The 22,983-nt window shown below is 39.7% G+C and overlaps 1 protein-coding gene and 1 long non-coding RNA gene across 23 annotated transcripts in view; one reads left to right on the forward strand and one right to left on the reverse strand.

The window, feature by feature from the left end:
* LOC139355351 (uncharacterized) overlaps positions 1–5,209 on the forward strand; it is a 53,998-nt gene extending 48,789 nt beyond the window's left edge. For 2 of the 3 annotated variants that reach the window (XR_011625251.1, XR_011625252.1), the window contains 2 exons: positions 2,159–2,766; positions 5,105–5,209. This is a non-coding gene — a long non-coding RNA (uncharacterized lncRNA). The remainder of the gene's footprint in view (positions 1–2,158; positions 2,767–5,104) is intronic. The other variant, XR_011625253.1, reaches the window with a different exon arrangement.
* Positions 1–22,983, reverse strand: part of LOC105495829 (neurexin 3) — a 1,710,602-nt gene that overhangs the window by 190,639 nt on the left and 1,496,980 nt on the right. For all 20 annotated transcript variants that reach the window (XM_024797315.2, XM_024797314.2, XM_024797313.2 and 17 more), the window contains one exon: positions 3,033–3,204. In XM_024797315.2, the coding sequence (XP_024653083.1) occupies positions 3,033–3,204 (172 nt within the window). The remainder of the gene's footprint in view (positions 1–3,032; positions 3,205–22,983) is intronic.

Below are 22,983 nucleotides of genomic sequence, written 5' to 3' on the forward strand. Positions count from 1 at the left end.
GGTAAGGGGATAGCTCCTTTAAATACTCAGTATTCTTTTAACTGCTTCATGGGAGCACATTGCCATTGCTGTAAGGAGGACAGCTTGGGGTCACTGGTGCCAATAAAACTTTTAAATGAGAATTTTGAACTCCACATCTCACAATAACCACTTTTGTGTGATCATTGGAAGTGACCTTTGAGATATGACACTTCTTTAAAGAAAGAAATAAATCTAAGATGACACAAGAAGAAAAAATGCTCATTTCTAGCTATGTATTTTTCAGAACATCCCCCAATTCTCTGGGGAGCAATAGTGAAAATTGTGCCCAATTGGAGACAGAAAAATCTGGTCCTAGTTCTTCCTTTACTTGCTGTGTGACCTTAGGAAGGGCATAGCACCTCCTTGGGTCTCTGTTTTTATTTGAAATGGAGAATAAAAAGCATCTACTCTATCCAATTTACAGGGTATTTTACCATCAAAATGAAGAAATTTGTATTCAAAAATATGTCCTAATTTAAAATGCTAGCCAAATGTTTGGTAAATCTCACAGCTAACATTTATTGAGGATTGATTTAATTGGCCCAGCATTATACATGTAGCTAACTCACTTAATCTTCACATTTACCAGGTATTATCATTACCCTGGTTATCCAGACTAGGAAACAGGCTCAAGGAGAAGAATGGACATCTTCTTAAAGAACAACAAAACAGAGAAAGTACAAAATGAGAATTTGCGAAGAAAGAATCTAAGATATTTTGTAAAGCATTACAGAAGTCATCAGAGGAGAAAAATAAAACCTCTTAGAAATTCTTACACTTATTTTATTGTTCAGTGTTACTGTATTTTGAATTACATGTGGGGAGAGGCACCAAATATTTCAATGCTTAGGACATTTCAAGGTCTTAATCCAACTGCCTTAGACTCACAGGTGATGAAACCACGATCCCAACTCTAGCCAGTTGACTCCAAGGCCCATACTTAGAAATGCTATACTGTACCCTGTCCTGTAATAATAACACATATTGTTACTAAATAACAGTTTCTAACTATAATAATAGTTTTCAGGAGGAAGCAATGCTATTAAAGAAAGGTTTATTCTGTTTTGAAAACATATAGGAAGCAACCCATAATTTGGAACTAAAGACACAAAAAGATAGGCGCACAGCAAGAGTCTCCGGTTTTCTTAACATAGCTGTGGCTTTAAAATGACCATTAAAGAGCCTTCTCATTGGTGGCAGCAAACTTGTAGATTCTATATTGGCTCAAGGCAAGTGGTTAACATCAATTTAGAAATCTTTGAAATTCCTAATAGAAACACAACAAACCCTTCAGCAGCACTAGCAAGGCCAATGATAACACATATGGAGAGAGAGACTGATTTTTTTCTATGAGCCTATGAACAGCTTTTAAGATTTGGGCTGTTTTTATTCCTTTCACCCTCTCCCCCATCCATCAGGGATTAAGGAAGAAGCATTTAAAAATTAAGTCTATTAGTGTGTAGTGAATTTGAATGATAAAAATTCATAGAAGCTGTTAATAACTTTGGCTTTCTTTAAATACTCAAAGATAACCTCATAAGGGCATTTTCATGCCTTAATCTAAGAAATTCTGAGACCCCCAGCAATGGCTGATCTAACAAGTTCTGTGACCGCCCCCCCCCCCCCCCAGCAATGGCTGAGCTGGCTGTTTTATGCAAACTGAGATGGCAAATCAATAGTGGGTGGAGCTTTTTGCCTCAGTACCTTGGGGGTCTTGCATGCTGTTTCCAGATGCTCTTACAATTCTTAAACAGATATAGCAGGACTCTAGCTATTAGGGAACAACCCAACAGCGCAGATACTTCTGATAGGCTTTTAAAGAAGAAAATTAATGCTGAGTTAGGTGTGGAGATACAATCACAGCCTTCAAGCCATTCAAAAGTCTTAGCCTACAAATAGGCAATTTACTTTGTATATTTCTCACAAGCATAACCAGGATTAGCTAATGGCTTTTAGATGTGTGAAAATGTGCTTCAGGCTTCCTTGTTATTGTGCCCACCTCACTGTAAAGGAAGTTCGAGAAACGTGGTGAGAACATTGTAGGGAGTTTGGTGTGTAGGATAGAAAGTTGCACATCACTTCATGCCCACATTAGTGAGAAGTGTTAATATTCTGACTATTCTCTTGCATCCATCAGGTGACTGTGCAATTGTGGAGCAACAGCCCTTTGCTGAAGATTGTCCCTTCCATTCCTGGCGCTTTTACGATCAGCACTCAGGACTTTTCCTGGGAGAAGTGAGAGGCAAGAGGGAAAGCTGAGGGATTATTTGAATGATCTCTTTTAAGGAAGGCAACCTCTTCTCCCATTGTCCTTGATCCAGCCATCTGGCTCTGGGAATTTGTTGCTGAATGTTTCTTGACTGTAAAATTTAAACAGATGATTAACCCCTTTTCCTGCCACACCAGCATGCTTGCTATTAAAATGACTACTAGGACCACCCTTTGAATATCAAGGCAGGCTTAGGGTAAGTGAGAAAATAAAAACTAGCAAAGTCCACCAAATGAATACAATTCCACCCTTAAGATTTTCTCTCACTGTTACCATGACTTGATCTATGTCTTCAAGTTCAGTAAATGTCCTTTTAGAGTCTCTCTCTGGCATCTGCACCTTCAACCGCACCCAACTAAATGGCACCACAAAGTCTGAGTCTCAAATGGAGCATCTTATGATTATCGACACTAGCTCATGATAGAGATGATCCTTCCCTTCACTGCTCCTCATCTACAGGCCCTGCAAAATCTACGGTAACTGTCTTTGGTATGAGCCAGTCAGGCTGTATCAGTCAAAGGTTGACAAAAAGTGTCCAGTGCATAGTTGGTAAAGTCTCCAGAAGCTCCCTATACTGGATCAAGTCCTAAAGAGATAACTTATCTTCTGATACAAAAAAAATCATGAATGTGTACTTCACTCAGTGTTTTAGAATTTGGTGATAGTCATGAGAAAAATCACCATTGAAAAGTGAGAATGGGAGCGTCAAAAAGAGTAGGACCATTGAGCGAGCAACATGTACCTGTAGGATAATGTTCATTCACTGGCCAGTTGTCCACTTGCAGCGTGGCGTTGCCGCCGTTCCTGGTGAAGCGTACCACATGGTATTTGCCGTCATTTACAGGGGTTCTCTCCTCTTTGATGGAGATGTCGACTGTGCCAATATTGAAGACAACTCCAATTTTCCCCTGTTCCTATAATAAAGAAACACAAAAGGCATAGTTATCACCAACCACGAAGTTATCTCCCTTTAAATTTGATCCTCCAACCAGCAATAAACCTGTAGGTGCCCAGAGGGAGCTGTCAGCATGAAGATAATAATAGTATTCTATATTTCTCCATGAGTTTTCATCCTAAGCATAAAAACCAATGGCATAAACCACCCAAATTGCTCTCCCAGGCTGTACTGCACAGGTTACATCATTCAATTCCCCTCAATGCATATCAGGCCTGGAACTACCTAGTAGCTATGCCATGACAATGCAAAGTTTGTTTCTGTGAGATGAATTAGGCCTGTTTACTAAGAGAGGACACTAAGACACCAGACCTTAAATCATTTATCACTTCAGATTTACAATTAAAGTGGAAATATGTATGAACTTGTCAGCATACTTTCATGCAATCAAGGCAAAGGGAAGGGGTACAGAATGGTTAGGAGCCAATGTCAGAGGAGCTGGATATATGTATACACACACACACACACACACACACACACACACACACACACATACATACACATGCACATAATGGTTCTGCAGTTCCAAACCACATAGAAAAGGTAACCCCAATAGAGGCCAGTGAAACTGACCTAGAATTTTCAGAATTAGATGGCTGCCATGCTTCCCCTAGTAGCCCTACTCCTCAGATTAATCCAAAGAGACATATATTCAAGACCAGAGCTTATGCAACAGAGCAGAAGAGAACCTCTGTGGCCACTAAAGACTTGTCAGGAGGGAAATTGCAATGAACTTGATATGAGTAACACTATGACAATGAAGAAACCATATGGTATGGATGAGTCCCCACCCAAATCTCATGTTCAGTTGTAATCCCCAGTGTTGGAGATGGGGCCTGGTGGGAGGTGATTAGATCATGGGGACAATTTCTCATGAATGTTTTAGTACCATTCCCTTGGTCCTGTTCTTGTGATAGTGAGTTCTTACGAGATCTGGTTGTTTAAAGTGTGTGGCATCTTCCCTGTGTCTCTCTTGTTCCTGCTCCTGTCATGTGAGACTCCTCCTCCCCTATTTGCCATGATTGGAAGCTCCCTGAGGCCTCCCCTGAAGCAGATGCTGCTATGCTTCCTATACATCCTGCCGAACTGTGAGCCAATTAAAAACTCTTTTCTTTATAAATTACTCATTCTCAGGTATTTCTTTATAGCAATGTGAGAATGGACTAATACAGATAATAATGATGCAAATGGTGATGGTAGTGGTGATATCACCAACCCCCTGGGAAGTGCACTAAAACACGAAGCATACATAATAATGCTTTTAAAACTCTGACTCTTCTCTAATAATTCATTATGACTAAAAGTTGGAACTAGTATTCATAATGAGACATGAAATAAATGTAACCTTACTGTTCAAATATAATCAGCCTCTTTTAAGCTCTCGGAAAGCCATTATAGCATTGCAGGGTGTTGGAGGCATGTGTAAGGAGAGAAGGGAGACATCTTGCTCAATTTCTTTAGCTTTCCAAATTATTGGCAATATGTTGGGCATTCAAGGATAACAAAATTTAGTAGTTTAGCATGGCTGTGGAGGCCTGGAAAGCAAACACCTCCTTCTTCACATGGCAGCAGGAAGGAGAAGTGCCGAGCAAAAGAGGAAAACCCTCTCATAAAACCATCAGATATCATGAGAACTCACTCACTATCATGATAACAACATGGAGGTAACTGCCCACATGAGTCAATTACCTCCCACCGGGTCCCTCCAACAACACATTGGAATTATGGGAACTACAATTCAAGATGAGATTTGGGTGGGGACACAGCCAAACCATATCAGTAGTAATTCTGACATTCTATAAGACTGATTCACAGTATTAGTTCATGATCCTTTGTTATCGTCTATTTTTTTATTCAAGAAGAAGAAGGAGAAAGAAGAGAAGGAGAAAAACCAGGAGGAGGAGGAAGAGAAAAAGAAGAATGTGAGAAAAGAAGTCCAGAATCCATATAAATCAAGATGTAGAAAAGAGTTTCACTGAATCTCAGCTTTAGTCATTTATTTTACTCATTCATTCATGTATTCATTAAATACACAAATACAAAATTTATTAAGCACCTACTACACTTAAGGTCAACAAATTAAGCATTCTGGAGGGAGGGACACTGGTTTCTATATATAGTTTGGTACACTTCACTTATTTTCCCAAATTGCAGACTTTCCTCAAGTTTCCATTTATCTCTTAGTATGTCAATGCATCTTGTATCCAATAAAAGAATGGACAAGTCACCAATGAGTCTTGACCTTAGAAGTGAGGAATATAGAATGATCAACCAAAGCAGGCTGTGAGCATTCAAGGATGCAGAGATACAGGGTGGACCTCAGTATTTCCTTCATGCCCTGATTACATAGCATGCAATATAAAATGATGTCTGCAATTCCCATGTTCTGTTCTCTGGGAAAAGAGTTCCAGGTAGCTCCCAAAATTGTGACTAAACACACTCATGATTTCTTAAATCTGTTTGTTGAATCCACTATCTACATCTCTGCACTAGGAAAAGCACCTAGCTTTAAAATATGATGCATGGATAAATGAACCTGCTTATGGGTTCTTTTTGTACTTTTCATGCCCATAATTAATACTATTACCCATTTTATTCTCTCTTCTTATTTTTCAAGGAATTCGGAAATGCCAATGTGACTTTTCTGCTTTCTCTTGGAGAATTGGTATTCTATTTCTAAGGGCATGTGTGTGTCACTGCCCACTACCCTCATGCCTAAATAAGCAAGGCTGTAATAATGTGAGCCATAACCTGCTGAGCAGAATGGAAGTACTAGAGGAGTTAAGAAACCATGACTGCAGACACCATTACTCCTCTGCCCACCCCACAGATGTGGGCTGTTTATTGCACCACTGTTCTTCAGTGAGAAACCAGTACATAAATCCTGGATGTATGGAAAGGACTGCTGGTAATTCAATTCACCCCTACGTTACTAATTAATCATGGATGGAAAACAGTTTTAGGGGAAGCATAGAGACCTTTAAACCAGCATTCTGTAGCTTTTCAGTGATAGCAGTGGCAAAGTATGGTTCTGGCTCAGTGAATTGGCTGATCAGCAAGATATATTCTTGGGCAGATTTTCTGCAAGATCCATATTAGATTCAGGAAAAGAAAAGATTTAATCTCGCCAGAATAAATATTTGGTCCTTATCTTAGGTGCCACACATTTGCCATTGTAATCACTGTTTCTGGGAGATCTTCTTAATCCTGTTAGCTCACTGCCAAAGTCAGTGGAGACCCTTCCCCAGGTGTTTCATTTTGTTTCCCACAGTGGTAAATGTGGCTGTGCTAGACCTCAGATGTGGTCTATTTACAGTAATAAAATTTCATTACTGCAACCTCCTTGTCATTTGTCATGGGACCACAGTGGCATTATAATCTGTGGCTAACTGCTTTGTTTCAGTTCATTAGAAGTCACAGAAGCCTTATGGCAAATACCCATAGAGTTGCCCAGGCTTGAATCTATCATGCTCAGCTGCCATGCAAATCAACTCTGCTGGCTCATGTGTCTAGAAAAGAGAAGATGTAAGGGAACAAAAGCATTGGCTTTGGTGTCAGACCTGACTGACCTTGGGCAAATTACTTGATTTTTCTGAAGCCATTTCTTGATAATACACTGTAGGGACAGGATACCAGCATTACATACTTCATAGGGCTGTTGTAAGTATGATATAATATGATGGTACTTTATAAGTAATAAAACATTACATAAATATATGAGATAAAACAGAGCAGGAGAAGGAACCACCCAATCATTTGATCAGATGTAACACTCTGATTTTTGGAGAAATTAATTGGTTCAATAGAATAAATGTTCAAATAACAGCAATGGCTCTTAAAGCTCTATGACCCTGGTCTGGTTATTTTACTTCTCATTTCTCTTTCATGAAGGGATGTGTGGAGGGAAAGAGGGGCCAGTTGTTACCTCTGAAGCTTGCTGTGAGGGTTATAGGAGAGCACAGATATGTGAAGCACCTGGCATGTCGCTGTGGATAATTTTGGATCCACAAAAATGTCAGTCTTCTTTCTCTTCATTAGTGTAATTGAAAGTCGTGTCATGAGCTAAGGCCTAGTTGGCTTGGTGGGCACTGTCATCAAGACATATTATGAAAATAGATGTAAATTTTAGCAAACAGAACATATATTCAAAAAATTTATGCAGGGTTGAGTTGCTATCTCTCTACATTCTTTGTAACCAAATATTATAAGCCTCTCTAAGAAATGCAAAGGGTAGCTGCAAAAACAGCATGACTATAAATTTTAATAACTCCACAGTCATCACCACTAAAGTTGCTACCAAGACAATTGCTTCAATCTATATTCTTCCTTGATATTAAAAACAAAGACAAGTGGTAAATCAGAAGACATTACCAAAGAATCCTCAAGTGCATTCAGGAAAAAAGCTGAACAGTACGGAAACCAGCTGTCTTTAAATAGCCAGTAAGTCACTCTTTATCAATAACAACGGTTTATGAGCCTACCTGGCTCCCCAAATTAGTCCAGCTTCAGCTTCCCTATCCTCAATCAGTCACACTGCAGTTATTGTTGCTGAGGTGACCCAAGAGATGCTACCGACACCAGGATCAGACTCCAGGAGCAGAAATGCTCAGGGGCAAGAAGAATTCTCCGGAATAAAGATGTCCCTGAAGGCTATTTTCACTCATTCCAGACTACCTCGGGGAAGACGGAATGCACCATCCGCTATTTTAGAAAACTGCAGCTGACAGAAACAGAACTGGGATTTTCAAATGTATGTCAGGCATATGGGCAATGGAAGCAGGTCTCAGTGTCTTAACTGCTAGGCTTCCTACCGAATTTGTTAGTTCAGTGCTAGGCAAGAACACAAGGAAGACAGTATGTAAATATGTAATGCCTCCTGTGGGCCAGGCACGGCAAGGTCTTCCATATCCATTTCAAAGTCTGGTTCCTAGTAAAGAAAGTAATGAGTAGCACTGTTTACCACATTTTCCCAGTTCTCCTCCATTATAGGGTTGTAGTAAGAGAGGCCTTTTGGGTCTCCTTGTGATGGGCTGGGCCCAGAGAACGGTGTTAACTAATAAATTGAGTATCATTCCTGAGCCATGCATTTAATTGCTGGTGTGAGACCCACCAAAGTTCTATTTGTTGTCAACCATTGCACCCAGCAAACTCCTGGTCATGGCTTCTTTGTCATTCTGGGTCATTGAGTGAGGATGACAATATATTAGCCAGCTTGTTATGGACATGGGAGATGGCTGAGAAACAAAGCTTGGTTGCTTTCTAGCACCAAGCGTCTGATGCTTTTGTCACTGCAACATAAACCAGACTAAATGGATAGAATAGGTGCTCAGGAAATACTTTTATAATAGAATTATGTTCAAATTCTTACGATTAACAGAGAATTCATACAATAAGAGACTTATTGAAAAAATAGAATCCAGGTCTGACTCTAAAATCCATGCATTTTCCACAGTCACAGCTTTCACATATTACAATTGAGTTAGTTATTTCTATAACAGAAATATATGTTTACATATGATATATTTTATGTATGCCTAACTTACCTGTCTACTTAGCCTAATTGTGAGTATTTTAAATGTAAGTATCCTAACATGAGCTCAGTAAATGTTTGTTAAATTAATGGATATGTGAATCAATGAATAATGAATTAGAATGTGTGGTTGTGATTTTAAAAAATAAGAATCTTTTTTGTACCATGAGAGACCAAATATAATTTCAGTATTATAGGATAAAATAAATAATTGCTACTATATTCATATTTTGTACAATAAATCTTAGGTAAAACATCTCACTATGCTTTATAAATGTTTCTGTAAAATACAAAAAGATGAGGTACAGCTTACTTGATTCATCAGACAATTTTGACTTTGCCTAACAAAGGCTTTTATTGAAGTTCTTTAGAATAAAACATTGAATTCAGTAGAACATAATTTGAGCTCTTTTTGTGGCTATTAACTGTCTTTCAGTGAAGATCATTAGTCTCTACTCTTTCAATATTATGGTCTTCTTGTTCTACACTCTGGACAATTGTTGGTTTATAAGCACAGAGTAAGCACTTCATTATTAAGGTATTTCAAGAGAGGTAAGAGACCAGGTCTCTCCACTGAAAAATCTAAAACAGAGAAGATGCCTTTCAGGAATCACTCGAACTGACAAGACCACAGCTGTAGAGCTTGAAGATATTTCGAACTCCATGATCACCTCATGACAATGACCTGGTCCCCTCCCCTTGAGAAGCTGAAGTGTGGCTGTGGCAGGAAAAGCAGGGGAGAGGAAAATGTCTACTTTGTGTTCTAGAAGAATGTGACATTTCGAATCAAAAGGATTGGGACCAATTGAGGCTCCACATTATTTTTTCTGTGTGATCTTAAGCAGGTCCCTCAACTATCCACGGCTCAAGCTTTGTCTAGAAAAATGACATGAAGACAATAGCAACAATAATACTTGTGTTAAATAATACTTATTAAGAGACATAAAATCTTGGCAAATTCTGAAGGTATCTACAAACAATTACATAAAATATGTTAATGATTGGTTTGGAGATGGTGATAATAGTGATGCTAGATGAGAAACAGTACTAATATGGATGACAGGTGAGTCAGAGGCATTTGCATACTCCCTATAGGATACTGCTCTATTTACAATGACTGTGTCCCAGTCAAGGTCATCGACTCTGGGATCTGTATACATTGTCCCTAGAAAATTCATATTAAATGCCTTGAAAACTATTTCTCCTTTTCTAAATCTTTACGGGCCTCAGTGACCTTTGCACCCAACCAGGAAAGTTACACCCACCTCTCCCCTGGCTGCAGTTGTGCTTCACCTGGTGTTTTACTGATGTCTGGTTGCACAAGGTCAATCAATTAAAGCGGATTAGATCCACAGTCTGAAATGCTAACAGAGGGCCAAGAGAGATAAGACTGATAAATAGCTCAAGACAGCTCCATTTCTGACTCCAAAAAAAAAAAACAGAGAGAGAGTAGGGATGACAGCTTAGGACATCAGGAACCATGACCTGAAAAGGGGAGAGGCAAGGAAGGACAAGACAGCTGATGCAAGTAAATAAGATGCAAGTCAAAGCTATCACAGCTCTAAGTCACCAGTCACAATTGGCATCCTGAGTCATCACGTCCTTCAAATCCACTCAGAACATCCACTTCTCATTCACAGACCCCAATGTCATGCTGGCTTATTTGGTAGTTAAGTTTGACTGCAAGGCAAAACTCAAGTTCATTTCCATAGGTGCCCCAGCCCTGTGCCAAGACCTGGAGCAGTCTCCTGGCAGGACTCAGGTGACAGCTGGCAGGGCAGTGTTTACTAAAATCCAGTACAGACTGAATGTCTCCCATAAACGTCGAGTTTCCCCACTAAATCTCAACTACAGCTGAGAGGAACCACCCAGTGTCTTCATAAAGAAACCTTAAGCCCTGTGCTCACACCAACATTACAGTCCTTGAAATTAGGAAACACGTTTTAACTCATCTGGAATTCTTCCAGAACATCTTATGCCTTACCTATGTGCTTACAAAGTGAGGTTCTAAGACCACCACCAGCAGCATCACCAGGGGACTCATTAGATATGTAAATTGTTGGGTCTAGTGCAAGACCCTCTGAATCAGAAACTCTAGTGTGAGGCCCAGTAACATGCATTTTCACAAGAACTTAAGGTGATTCGGATGCTGAAGTTTGGGAACCACTTTCTTACATTAACGTCTTGGTTTACTAAGGCAGTGATTTCAATAGGGATGCCTATCTCCAGCGACATTTGGCAATGTCTGGAGACATTTTTGGCTGTCACAACTGAAGTGGGGTGCTACTAGAATCTAGTGGGTCAAAGCCACACATCCTGCTAAATATACAATGATACACGACAAAGAAATACCTGGCTCTAATATCAATAGTGTCACTATAGAGAAACTCTGCTCAGGGAGTGCAAAACTTCAGTCACTCAACAAATACCCATACAGCATGTATTGTATGAAAAAAAAAAAAAAGTTCTACACACATTTACATGCACAGTCTAATATATTCTCCACACAATACTTTTCTGTATGGTACAGATGCACGCCAGCAACAGGCACACATGCACATCAGTGCACAGCCACGTGCACGCATGTGTGAATTTTTAAATATTTGATGTAAAATTGTGTTCTAGCAAACAGAACACAAGGTGAGCATATAAGTATATATCGATAATCTCTCTGACTCTCCTCTATGTGTCGGTCAAATGCCCACTTGGCAGGTATAAACTTTGAAATGCATGCTCACAGAGCCAGAGAGTGGCAGGTCTAATATACATGTCCTATGTCATTTTCTCCATCTGGTCTTGGTAACCCTCTTCCCTACTGACTGATTGCTGCTAGCCCCTAAGGAAGTCTTTTTGTTCATCTCTGGCAAAATAACATTAGTTGATAGTCCCAACTCTAAATTTGTTACTTTACTATAGACTAGGTCATTTTAGTCAGTTTCCAAGAATATGCATGATTAGCTCTGAACAGGATGCAAAGGAGAAATTTCTTCTCTTAGAAGTAGATATTCTAGGCCAAAAATGAGCAGCTGCTCCTCTATAAATGAGAGATCAGCAAACAGTGAGTAACCTTTCAAGACCTATTCTGTGGTTATGAGGAAACTTTTAGTGATTCTTTAAAGTGCTTTACTATTTACCTAACTTCCAAATGACAGGCTATATTAGCATTATGGCTTCAAGGTAAATGGACCTACATGAATAATGAACACCAACCAAGAACTCTGTTTTCATAAGTAAGGCATTTTCAGTTAATCCCTCAGATAAATTCCCAGTCTAAATTCTATACCATTCTCTACCTGAAAAATAATTAATATACACATTTCAGAATGGAGAGATTCAGTACTTAGGGTCATCAGATAATATGGTTTAGATTGTGGCAGTTTCTTATGATATGTTTGAGGTATGAATATGCCAAAGTTGGAGGAGATAGACTGGCCTGGAGCAGAGATCAGCAAACTGTGTGCCAAATATAATTGTTCCCTGTTTTTATAAATAAAGTTTTATGGGGATACAGTTGGACTCATTCATTGATGTATTATCTTTGACTGCTTCCATACTACAACAGCAGACATGAGTAGTTGCAACGGAGATCATGTGGCCTACAAGCCTAAAATATTTACTTTCTGGCCCTTTACAGAAAAAGTTGCTGACCTTTGTTGTGGAACTTTACACAATTTAAGGTCACCCATGATTTTCTTTTTTCAGATTTTAATCAATAGTTGATGTACAAGTGGTCAGAATAACTCAAATAGGAGTGGGAGGAGCAAATGAGCAGCCTGTATCATACCTGCTCATTCACCTATTGCAAGAAAGTTCTATAGGTGGCCTTGGACCAACCTGGTTTGCGTTCTTTTCTCACTTGTAGTTCTCAAAAATACTTGTAGAATATGCCAGAAATGTAACATTCTCAGATAAGGAGGACTGGCTGGAAGAGCCAAGTCTCTGCTCCAGTTTCTACCAGAACAGGATATCCTTCAACACTTCAGCTTATTGAGTCATATTGCCCCTGGGGTATAAAACCCAGAGTGGAGGCCGGGCGCGGTGGCTCAAGCCTGTAATCCCAGCACTTTGGGAGGCCGAGACGGGCAGATCACGAGGTCAGGAGATCGAGACCATCCTGGCTAACACGGTGAAACCCCGTCTCTACTAAAAAAAATACAAAAAACTAGCCGGGCGAGGTGGTGGGCGCCTGTAGTCCCAGCTACTCGGGAGGCTGAGGCAGGAGGATGGCGTAAACCTGGGAGGCGGAGCTTGCAGTGAGCTGAGATCAGGCCACTGCACTCCAGCCTGGGCGACAGAGCGAGACTCCGTCTCAAAACAAACAAACAAACAAAAAAAAAACAAAAACAAAAACAAACCCAGAGTGGAGTACTTTCCAAGGTTCCTGAGGTGCAGTACATGCACAGGTGGATTCCATTCACCATAGACAGCTTTCCTGAGCCTTGGAGAATGAGCTCAAAATGAATCCCCAGCTTCTGCTGTCCTTTGCTGCCTATATGTAAGTAATAAACCCACTTTATGTGACTTGTGTGTGGAAGTGTTCTCTCTCACTGGGCTCAGGCACATTGGTGACCAGTGTACAATGAACCTGATTCACAATTACTATTTGGCAAATAGAAAAACGTATCTTAGATATTTTCTAATAAGTTATATAAAATAAGATATATAAAAACTCATTCAATTAGGCATAAAGTAATCTATCTTAGGTCCCACTGAGGGTGGTTTATATACTAAAATCAACTCAAAATAACACTGTTTGAAGGAGGTCAGCTGCAGATACAGAGAAATAAATTAGAGGCTTCTGGTAAAAGATGATAGTAGCTAGAATAGTCTGGTAATGGAGGAGATGGAGCAAAGTTATAAGTCATTAAAATTATAATGATATCACATTTCTTTCGGAAAATGTATCTAGTTCTATGGGAGTGAATCAAATACATTTTAAAGGCTTGAGACTCTAAAAGATAGCACACATCACTCTGATGTTAGGATTTGAGTTTATTATATTAGATGGAATGAGAAAAGAGAATAGCATTGCAGCCCAATGAATATATCAGTCTCCAGAGCGCCAGTGCATCTGTGAAAGACTTGAGTCACTTGAGTGATAAATGGTGATTAACTGAGCTCTCTCGGTTTACCTGCAAGGGGAATCTACTGTGTCATCATCTTGGGATGAACACACTGAAATAGGGGCTCATTTTTCCTTTCCTAGTTATCGTAAACAAAATGGCCAATAGACTGTAATATATCAGCAGTGCCTGTCTGCACGTAGGGACTCTGGTGTGTGTGCGTCCTGGAGATAGTGTTGCAGTTAGGTATTTCATCCAGGTGATATTTTATGGTTCTCTTCTTTGTCAACTATCACCACTACAACATTCTCTCTTGGATAAGATCAGTAATTCCAATTCAAAAGGTGGGTTCTTACCCCCAACCACCATAATAAAAGCAACAGAAATTTTTTAAAAAGTGAAATTTAAAAAGCTCCAGTACTTCGAAAAAAGACTGGCCTTATGACCTCCATGATAGCATCAAAGCCTCTGTAGGGGAGAATAATCCGGACACCCAAGCAGGAACATGAAAAAGAAAGTGCTTTCCCTCAGCCCTGATGAAATTAGTAAAGGTGACCCCAAGCAGACACTGGAAAACATGTCACAGGGAGCTGACTCATACCTTTTCAAAAGAGTCCACCATACCAGCATTGACAATTATTTCAAAGCTATGTGCTCTTTCGATAGAATAATTAGAGAACACATCTCCTAATTTTAATTTACTTGAAGTCAGTATCCCTACCAAATTATAAAGTAAGTTTCAGCCAAATGGAGAAATAGAAATGTCCCTGGAACAGCATGAAGTCATTATTCCCCTAAGATATAGTAGGCACTGTAAGCCCTCTGGAAGTCGGTCAGAGCTTCAGATACACAAATTATCCATGGAGTTTATAGTGAACTCATAGACAATATGAAGAAGCATTTATTTTATGACATTTAAAGGGCACAAACATTCTTCTCTCTCTTCTCTATGGGTGAGCTACAATTTTGTTCATTAACATGATGAAGGAAAATGATTTCCTTCAAGGGGCTGAGGAACATAGTGCTAGAGAAATAAAGAATTATGTGTATATGTGTTGCCATGTAAATGTGTGTGTGACTGTGTGTGTTTGTGTTTGAATAAAACCTTAAAATTTACACAAAAGTTAGTTCCTTTGACCCTCTTATTTTCTTTTAGGCAAAGTAATGGTGGCTCAGTAGAATCTAAGCCCCTCTGTGTCCATTGAAGGGCATCCATAATCCAACTGTAATATCACCCTTAAACAGTGGCAGAACAGTCAGTGGAATCCTGAGTCTTCACTTTCAATAGAAAGCCTCTCAGGAATGTGAATCTATTATAGACCTGACTCAGAACAAACTATGGATTCCAGCATGAATGAAACATCAGAATCATCCAGAGTCAACATTAGCTTTAGGGAATGGAACTGGTCATTAGGGATCACTGATCCAGGAATGACCCAGACACAGGAAGGATATTCTAGTTCTGGCCCAGCCCAAAGCTGAATGAGGTACCCTTTCCTATCTGGAGAAGAGTTTTCTCCGCAGAAGGTCCAGCTTTCCTGGCCAATGTGCATACGTGTACAGTGCTGAAAACAATTTTACACACGTGCCTTCCAGAGACGTCTTTGATACCAGATATATTCTCTAATTATCCCATAATCTCTCCACTATCTATTCAATAATAACATCAGTTTGTGTTGATTCATTTCAATGTTTTTTAATGGAACAATTCTTTTTTTTTCCTGTCATACCATGAGCATTGTGAGGGAAGAAAATTCCTCTTTATGTTCTATGTCTTCCTCCATATCAAAAGTTTAAGAAAACCAAACACCGCATGTTCTCACTCATAGGTGGGAACTGAACAATGAGATCACTTGGACTCAGGAAGGGGAACATCACACACCGGGGCCTATCATGGGGAGGGGGGAGGGGGGAGGGGGGAGGGATTGCATTGGGAGTTATACCTGACGTAAATGACGAGTTGATGGGTGCAGCACACCAACAAGGCACAAGTATACATATGTAACAAACCTGCACGTTATGCACATGTACCCTACAACTTAAAGTATAATAATAATAAATAAATTTAAAAAAAAAAAGTTTAAGAAATGTTCAGCCAAGCATCTGACACAATGGTGAAAGCACCTTTGCATTCTTCCGCTAGCAAGACTAGTGCATAGTGCAATATCTCCATCCATGGTTCATTTACTGCTTTTCAATTTTTGCTATGGTTTTGTTTTGGGAGAGAACTTTTGAAAATGTAGAGTACCACTACCTCTCAGGTGACCGTAGCTGTTCACTTGTTTCACATAGTCTACTGAACAGTCTTCAGGAAAATTGCCAGCAAGCCTGTGTGGCCTGAGGGGAACTTTCTCTGCAGACCGGGAGATGAAAGGCTTAGTGTTCATTACCAAGGGCTTCAACCTACCCTGCTTCTTTGTTTGGATTAGATTCAAATTGAAGTCCTAGAGGTGGACACTGATCCATCCTACTACCAGTTAACTGAACCATTTGGTTCCCATTAAACACAGCTTTAATCTTTGAAATATCCAAGATGCCAAGCTTTCAGAGAAACTCAGTTTCATCGTCTTGCCTTCTCCATTATTCTGCAATGCAGTGATTTCTGGTCAATGTAGGGCTCAGTCCCTGCCTTTTGGGAGGCCATCCCCTCACCACAGTCTTTTGGGCCACCTTGAGTTGGCCCAACCACCATCCATTTCAATTTGCCCTACACTTGTCAAATTGAGAATTTTTACACATAGTCATGTTTTCCCCCAAGAAGTACCTTTATTTCTCCAAATCAATAAGATGCATAAGTAGAATCAAGTCATAGAAATGTTGAAATCAAGTGTGTAATGATCCTATCCTCTGTATAGGGCATTTTGGGAGACACATCAGAAGTTAGAGAAATACATCTGGCATTCTTTAGCCCTCAAGAGTACAAATGATACTTTGGTGTAGTGGATAGGGCAACCGCATTTGAATCAGAAGGCTTGGATATGATTCTAGTTTTTCACTTACTGCAGGTTTTGGGGCAAGCCACAAATACTCTGCACCCAGTATCTTCATCTGTAAGACAAAGTCACATTGCTGAGCTTGTAGGATGATGATGGGGATTCAAAATAAGAGATGTTTCTAATAACAATTTAAAAAATATAGATCACTGATGGGGACAAAAGAGAAATAAGAAAGAAGCACATGTTTCCTAAATTGAGATATAAAAAAAGAAGGAACGTTCCCATATAATATTTCCAAATATTCACAGTCAGTCATTGATAAATTGCCCAAGTAGCCAGAGAAAGAGGATTCATTACTTGGCCTTCAGGATAGAAAATTCTCCTGGGTAGAAAAAATAAACTCAGTTTCTCCTATACTCTCACAACACGCTTCTGACACCAGATGTGTGGAGGTCTTCCCCCACACATCAAGCAAGCAAGCAAGCAAGCAAGCAAGCAATCTGCAGCAGACACCAGCTGGCTGTCCTCCAACCAAATTCAATTCCTGTACTACCAGACTGGAGATAGTGTCAGGTTCCACAGACTGAGGGCTCTGACTCACAAGACTGCCTCCCATTTCCAAGGCCAATCACAAGCTCCGGGTTCTTTTACCTGTGCTTCTGACTGACAAGCTATAAATTGGGATTCCCATGACCTCGTCCTTGGGCTCCATGATTTTGCTACAGCTCAAAAACTCACATTTACTAGTTTATTAAAAAGAAATTACAAAAGATACAGATGAAGAGATATTTGGTCCAGGTATGTGGGCAGAGGCTACCAGCTCCCAGGCCCTTTCCAGGTGCACCACCCTCCAGGAACCTCCTGGTGTTCAGCTCTTTGGAAGCTCTCCAAACCCTGTCCTTTTGGATTTTTATGAAGGCTTCATTACATAGGCATGATTGATTAAATCATTGGCCACTGGTGATCAGATTAACCATCAGCCCTTCTCTCCTCCCTGGAGGTTGGGTGGGGGCTAGTGCTGAAAGTCTTAACCTTCTAATCATGCCTTCGTCCTTCTCATGACCAGCCTTCCTCCTGAAGCTACCTAGGGGTTGACAGCCACAAGTCATTAGCATATAAAAAGACGTATCACTTTGAAAATTCCAAGGATTTTAGGAGCTTTAAACAGGATGAAGACCAACTATGTATTTCACAATATCACACTACCTTATTTGGCAGGGGCCAAAACAAAGGGAAACAAAGGTCTAGTTATGTAAGTGCTATGTGCTGAGTGTTTGCATCCTTCCCATCCCCCAAAGTCTTATGTTGAAGCCCTAATCCCAAATGTGGTGATGGTATTTGGAGGTGAAATCTTTGAGAAGTAATTAGGTCAGGAAAGTAGAGTCCTCTTGAATGGGATTAGTGCCCTTAATAGAAAAGACATTAGGCATGATTTCTCTCTCCTCCATGTAAAGATACAGCAAAAAGGTGGCCATCTGTCAGTCAGGAAATGGACCCTCAGCAGAAACCAAACTGACCAGCACATTGACCTTGGACTTCCCAGTCTCCAGAACTGGGAGCAATAAATATTTGCCGTTTAAGTCACCCAATCTATGCCACTCTGTTATAGCAGCCAAGGCTGACTGAAACAATGAGATATATTTAGGTGGATGCAATTGAGAAGGTAAAGAGGAATGGGAGAAGTTGAGAAGATTGAAACTGTTGGTATAAAAATCAAATTCAATCTATAGAAGGGAAGAATAGAAAATTGGCCTAAAAATTCCTTACACTATCAACCAGCTTTTCTACTTTCTAAAACTTCACTAATTTTTGCCAAGAGACATTTGAATGTTAAGGAAGACTCTCAGAGTTGAACATATACAAACACAGACAGGTAATTTTTAAGGTTCATAAACATGCTACAGCTTACAGAATATTTTCTCTCTTGCCCAAAGGACCTTCCTTACACCCCCTAGCAAATATTTCCTTGATAATGGCAAAATTTTATTTATGGAATTTAGAAACTATAGAGTCAAAATAAATATAAATAAAATATTTTATTTTCCAAATGTGCCTGGCAGACTCCCTTGCTTTCTGCTGTAGGCATCCCTCTTCCATCAGGAGAAGACCTTTAGCTGTTTAGATGAAAAGCGATTTGTGAGGCACTTATCCCAGATCCTGGCCAGAGGCTCAGAGGCAGTCAGGGAAGACATCATCCAAGCAATGCTAGAACTTCCATGTTTCGGAAGTTAGCGGTTATCTTACTGTTGCTAACTGGTGAGGCCCATGTCCAGTGATACTTATGGGTTCATTGAGGGAGTAATTAAGGTCAGAAGAAAGTGAAAACTTAAAGAGGAGAGGGGGAGGTAATAAGGATACGGACAAGAAATTAGATTGAGTGTGGCTAAACTTATCGACCAAGCCTTATCTGAAAGAATAAAGAAAAATGCTTCCCAAATCTTCAAACATGGATGCATTGCTTGCCACTCTACTTTGTATTGACTTCAAAAAACTTTCTGCAGGCAAATACCTAGAGGCAAACTCTTAGAAAACTAGCTACAAGCATAGACACATTCTTTAATAGACAGCATGATGCTTTTCTGGTTCAATTGCCAAATGCTGATGAGCCATGCCACCTCTGCTCACCAAACTACCAGATCTATCTAGAGAATGCACACAAGTGTTCAGAACATCTAATACTCAAGTAGTCATTGCATACTGGACTCATCTCCACTCTGTGAAGGGCAGGTGGAGGACCAGAAGTCATGCCTCTACCACAGAGAGGCACAATACACAAACAGTACTAAATCTGGAAGGCACAATTATTGGAAGAGTAATGAAAATTATTTTCATTTGATTTTTGTTTGTTAATTATTTTGCCCAGTAGATACTTATTAGCTGCCTTCTGTAATACAGAACTTACAAATTCAGAGACTTTATGCTGGATCGAGTCCTCATATAAGTTTTATTTTTGAGGGGTGAGTACTACATTGTATTTTTCTATGTGAATTAGTTTTGACATTTAAAAATCAGATATCTCGTGAACAGCTAGACTGTTCTTTTAAAAAATAGTGAGATTCAGTAACACAGAGCCAATATTTTCCGCAGGACAATCAGCCAGAGCTGATTAGAAGAGAAAGGCACAGGTTTTCCAATTCACCACAGTCCCCACTCATCTCTGTTGCTCATCAGATGAAAAGGCTGAGTGTTGATTGACATTTATCATCAAGTTTTCTCTGTGTGTTTTTTTTTTTTTTTTTTTTTTTTTTTTTTTGTATAGTAGGGTAAGGAGGGAAGGGAAATACTTATTACCATGTAAGTAGCAACCTCTCTGAACCTCAATAAAGGATAGACTGAGAAGGCCATGGGATTCAAGAAAAATTAAGGAAAGCACAGGTTTTCTTACACTTCTTCCCATTTAAATAACTTGTCTGTTTCTTGCAAACTCTTTTTTTTTTTTAACCCCTAATATATTATAACAATCACAGGTTTTTGAGTAGACAGGCCTGACCTTAAAGCTTAACTTCATCACTTCCTATATGCTTTTGACAATATTATTTAAACTCTCTGAACCTCAATTTTCTCACCTTCAATGCTGAAAAAATACTATCTGCCATGAGAGATTGTCACGAGGATAAAACAACATATGCAGGCATCCAGCACATAATAGAAGATGCTCAAGGAATTTTAGTTCCCTTCCTCTTTGAAGAGTTGGGATGAATTAAGTAGACCTGATCATAAAATCATATGCACATCTAAAGTGCCTGCCAAAATGTAATGACCCAACTGCTGCTTCAGAGAGATGGGTCAGCTCGAGGTTTTAATGCACTTTTCATGAACTGTGACTCAACAACAAAATTTATCACTATTAGGCAGACTCATAAGAAAGACCAGATTTAAATAAACTTCCTTCTCAACTCTTAAGTATTAACTGCTTTCTCCTTGACTCAGAAACACACCAATAGGAACTGTACACTTAGCCAATAAACAGTGGGATTAATCAATGCCGGAAAAGATAATGATAATAAAATGCGTTATTTGAAAGTTGCATGACAGCAGACCATTCCATATAGAAAGGTACATTTAAATTATATGGAAACACATTTTTAGTCCTCTGAGTTCATATATCTATCTGCATGGCTATAACCATAAAGAAAAATTTAATGTTGGCCACTATTCTAGAGCTACCATTTAATTTTGAGTAGAAACTGATAGTGAAAAAAAATTATTTTAGTTATATAACAGACTGTCAAATAAAAAATATTCATTGCAATATAAGAGCCAGAAAAAAACAAAATTGCCACTCTAGTTGAGGTTTAAGTGGGCCAGTAAATCACAGCCCTCTTCATTGTGCATTCCAAGCCAACTGAGAAATAGACCTAGATGAAAGGACCAGCAAACTTTATTGCTTGTGGAGCTGGATGGGAGAATGGATTGGGGCAACACTTAGACTTGGCCACAGATCAGTCTTCCTACACCAATTTCTAGTTCTCTTCTCTTTCCTGTTGCCTCCTACAAAGATGAAATAGGCCTGGATATACTCAGCCCAGGGAGAAAAGCCCTTTGGACAGGAAGAAGAGAAGAAAGGAGTCTCACTAGATATGTGAAGATCCTTCATCCAATCCCACCAACCAAATAAGGGATTAGAGAGAAGTTACAAGAAGTGCCATTCCAATAGTTTCTTTCCAGAGAAGAGCAATTATCTTATAGCATAGTGTAGACGGAGAAACCATGCCTTCTGTAAGGTACCAGAAACCCAAGTCTACCCTCTTCAGACAATCCTGCCACCACAGATTGGCTTTTAAGAGGATCTGAAAAGACAATCCACAGGCATCTAAGAAGGATTTGTGACTTGGAGGTTGGTACATTTTTGGGAATGTTGAAATTTTCACTTTATGGTTACGTGAAGCACAGTAGCTGCCTCTGAATAACCAGCTCGCAACTACCGCTGCTTCTGCTGATTGCTGAAAGACTTAGCATCATGCAGCTGATGGTTTAGCTTTTGGGACACTGACATGTGAGAAAAAACATTACAGAGAAGAATGTTAAATATGACTTGTCAATAAATGAAATTATAATTTTGATTGGTAATATTTCCGTAGGCCCATGGAACTTTCTTTGCATCATGAACTTCAGCCTCCTTGCTGAGGGGCCCAGAGATCTACCTCGCTGTCATTTATGTCAGAGTAAGATTCTTTAGTGCAGTCCAACTATGCTGTCAACTCCAAATCCCAAGGGATACATATAATCACCATATTTATTGCAATGGCCCAGGCAATCATGATACCACTGCCTCTAATGAAACTAAAGTGCACCTGTCATTTTGGAGATGCTACTTGTTCAGGCAGAGTTGCCTGTCAGCTGTCTCTGGCCAAGAAGTACAACCTGCAATTTAGTTAACAAACTGAGACATCATAGAAATCAGTGCTCTTAACAGGCTTCCTTGATTCACTTGGGTTTTACTGCCTGTCGTACATGTCACAAGTCTCCAGTAAAGTGGCACTGGTGGGAGGAGGTCCCAGTAGAATTGAAAAGACAAGGAAAAGAAAAGCAAGGAATTGATGACTTCAAAAGTGGAATCCAGGAAAACTATTACTTGGTGCCAATAAATCTGTTGTTGCCAAAAGAGCAAGTTTCAAACTCTTCAGCCTGGTATCCCAGGTCCACCACTACCAGGTGCCAACATTTTTTCCCAGTATTGTCACCAAACTTTCTGAACCTTCCCTCCCATCCATAATTGTTGATTAGTCTAGCCACTTATTTAGCAAGCATATATTGAGCCCCTCTGTGTGCGAGGTATTATACCAAGCATTAATACCAACATGAAGAAAATCTTTTTTTTTTTTTTTTTTTTTTTTTTTTTGAGACAGAGTCTTGTTCTGTCACCCAAGCTGGAATGCAGTGGCGCATCTCAGTTCACTGCAGCCCCTGCCTCCTGAATTGTAGTGATTCTCCTGCCTCAGCCTCCCAAGTAGCTGGGATTACAAGTGCGTGCCACCACACCCGGCTGATTTTTGTATTTTTAGTAGAGACGGGGTTTCACTGTGTTGGCCAGGCTGGTCTCAAACTCCTAACCTTAGGCGATCTGCCCACCTCAGCCTCCCAAAATGCTGGGATTATGAATAAACCGATTTTTAAGTTTTAAATAATCCTTGTGCTAAGGCTCAGTCCCAGGAATGAAATGGATGGTGGCAGCTATCAAGAAGTGTGGAAATTGGGCTGAATTCCAA

The sequence above is a fragment of the Macaca nemestrina genome, chromosome 7, assembly GCF_043159975.1.
Source record: "Macaca nemestrina isolate mMacNem1 chromosome 7, mMacNem.hap1, whole genome shotgun sequence".
Taxonomy (NCBI): Eukaryota; Metazoa; Chordata; class Mammalia; order Primates; family Cercopithecidae; genus Macaca; species Macaca nemestrina.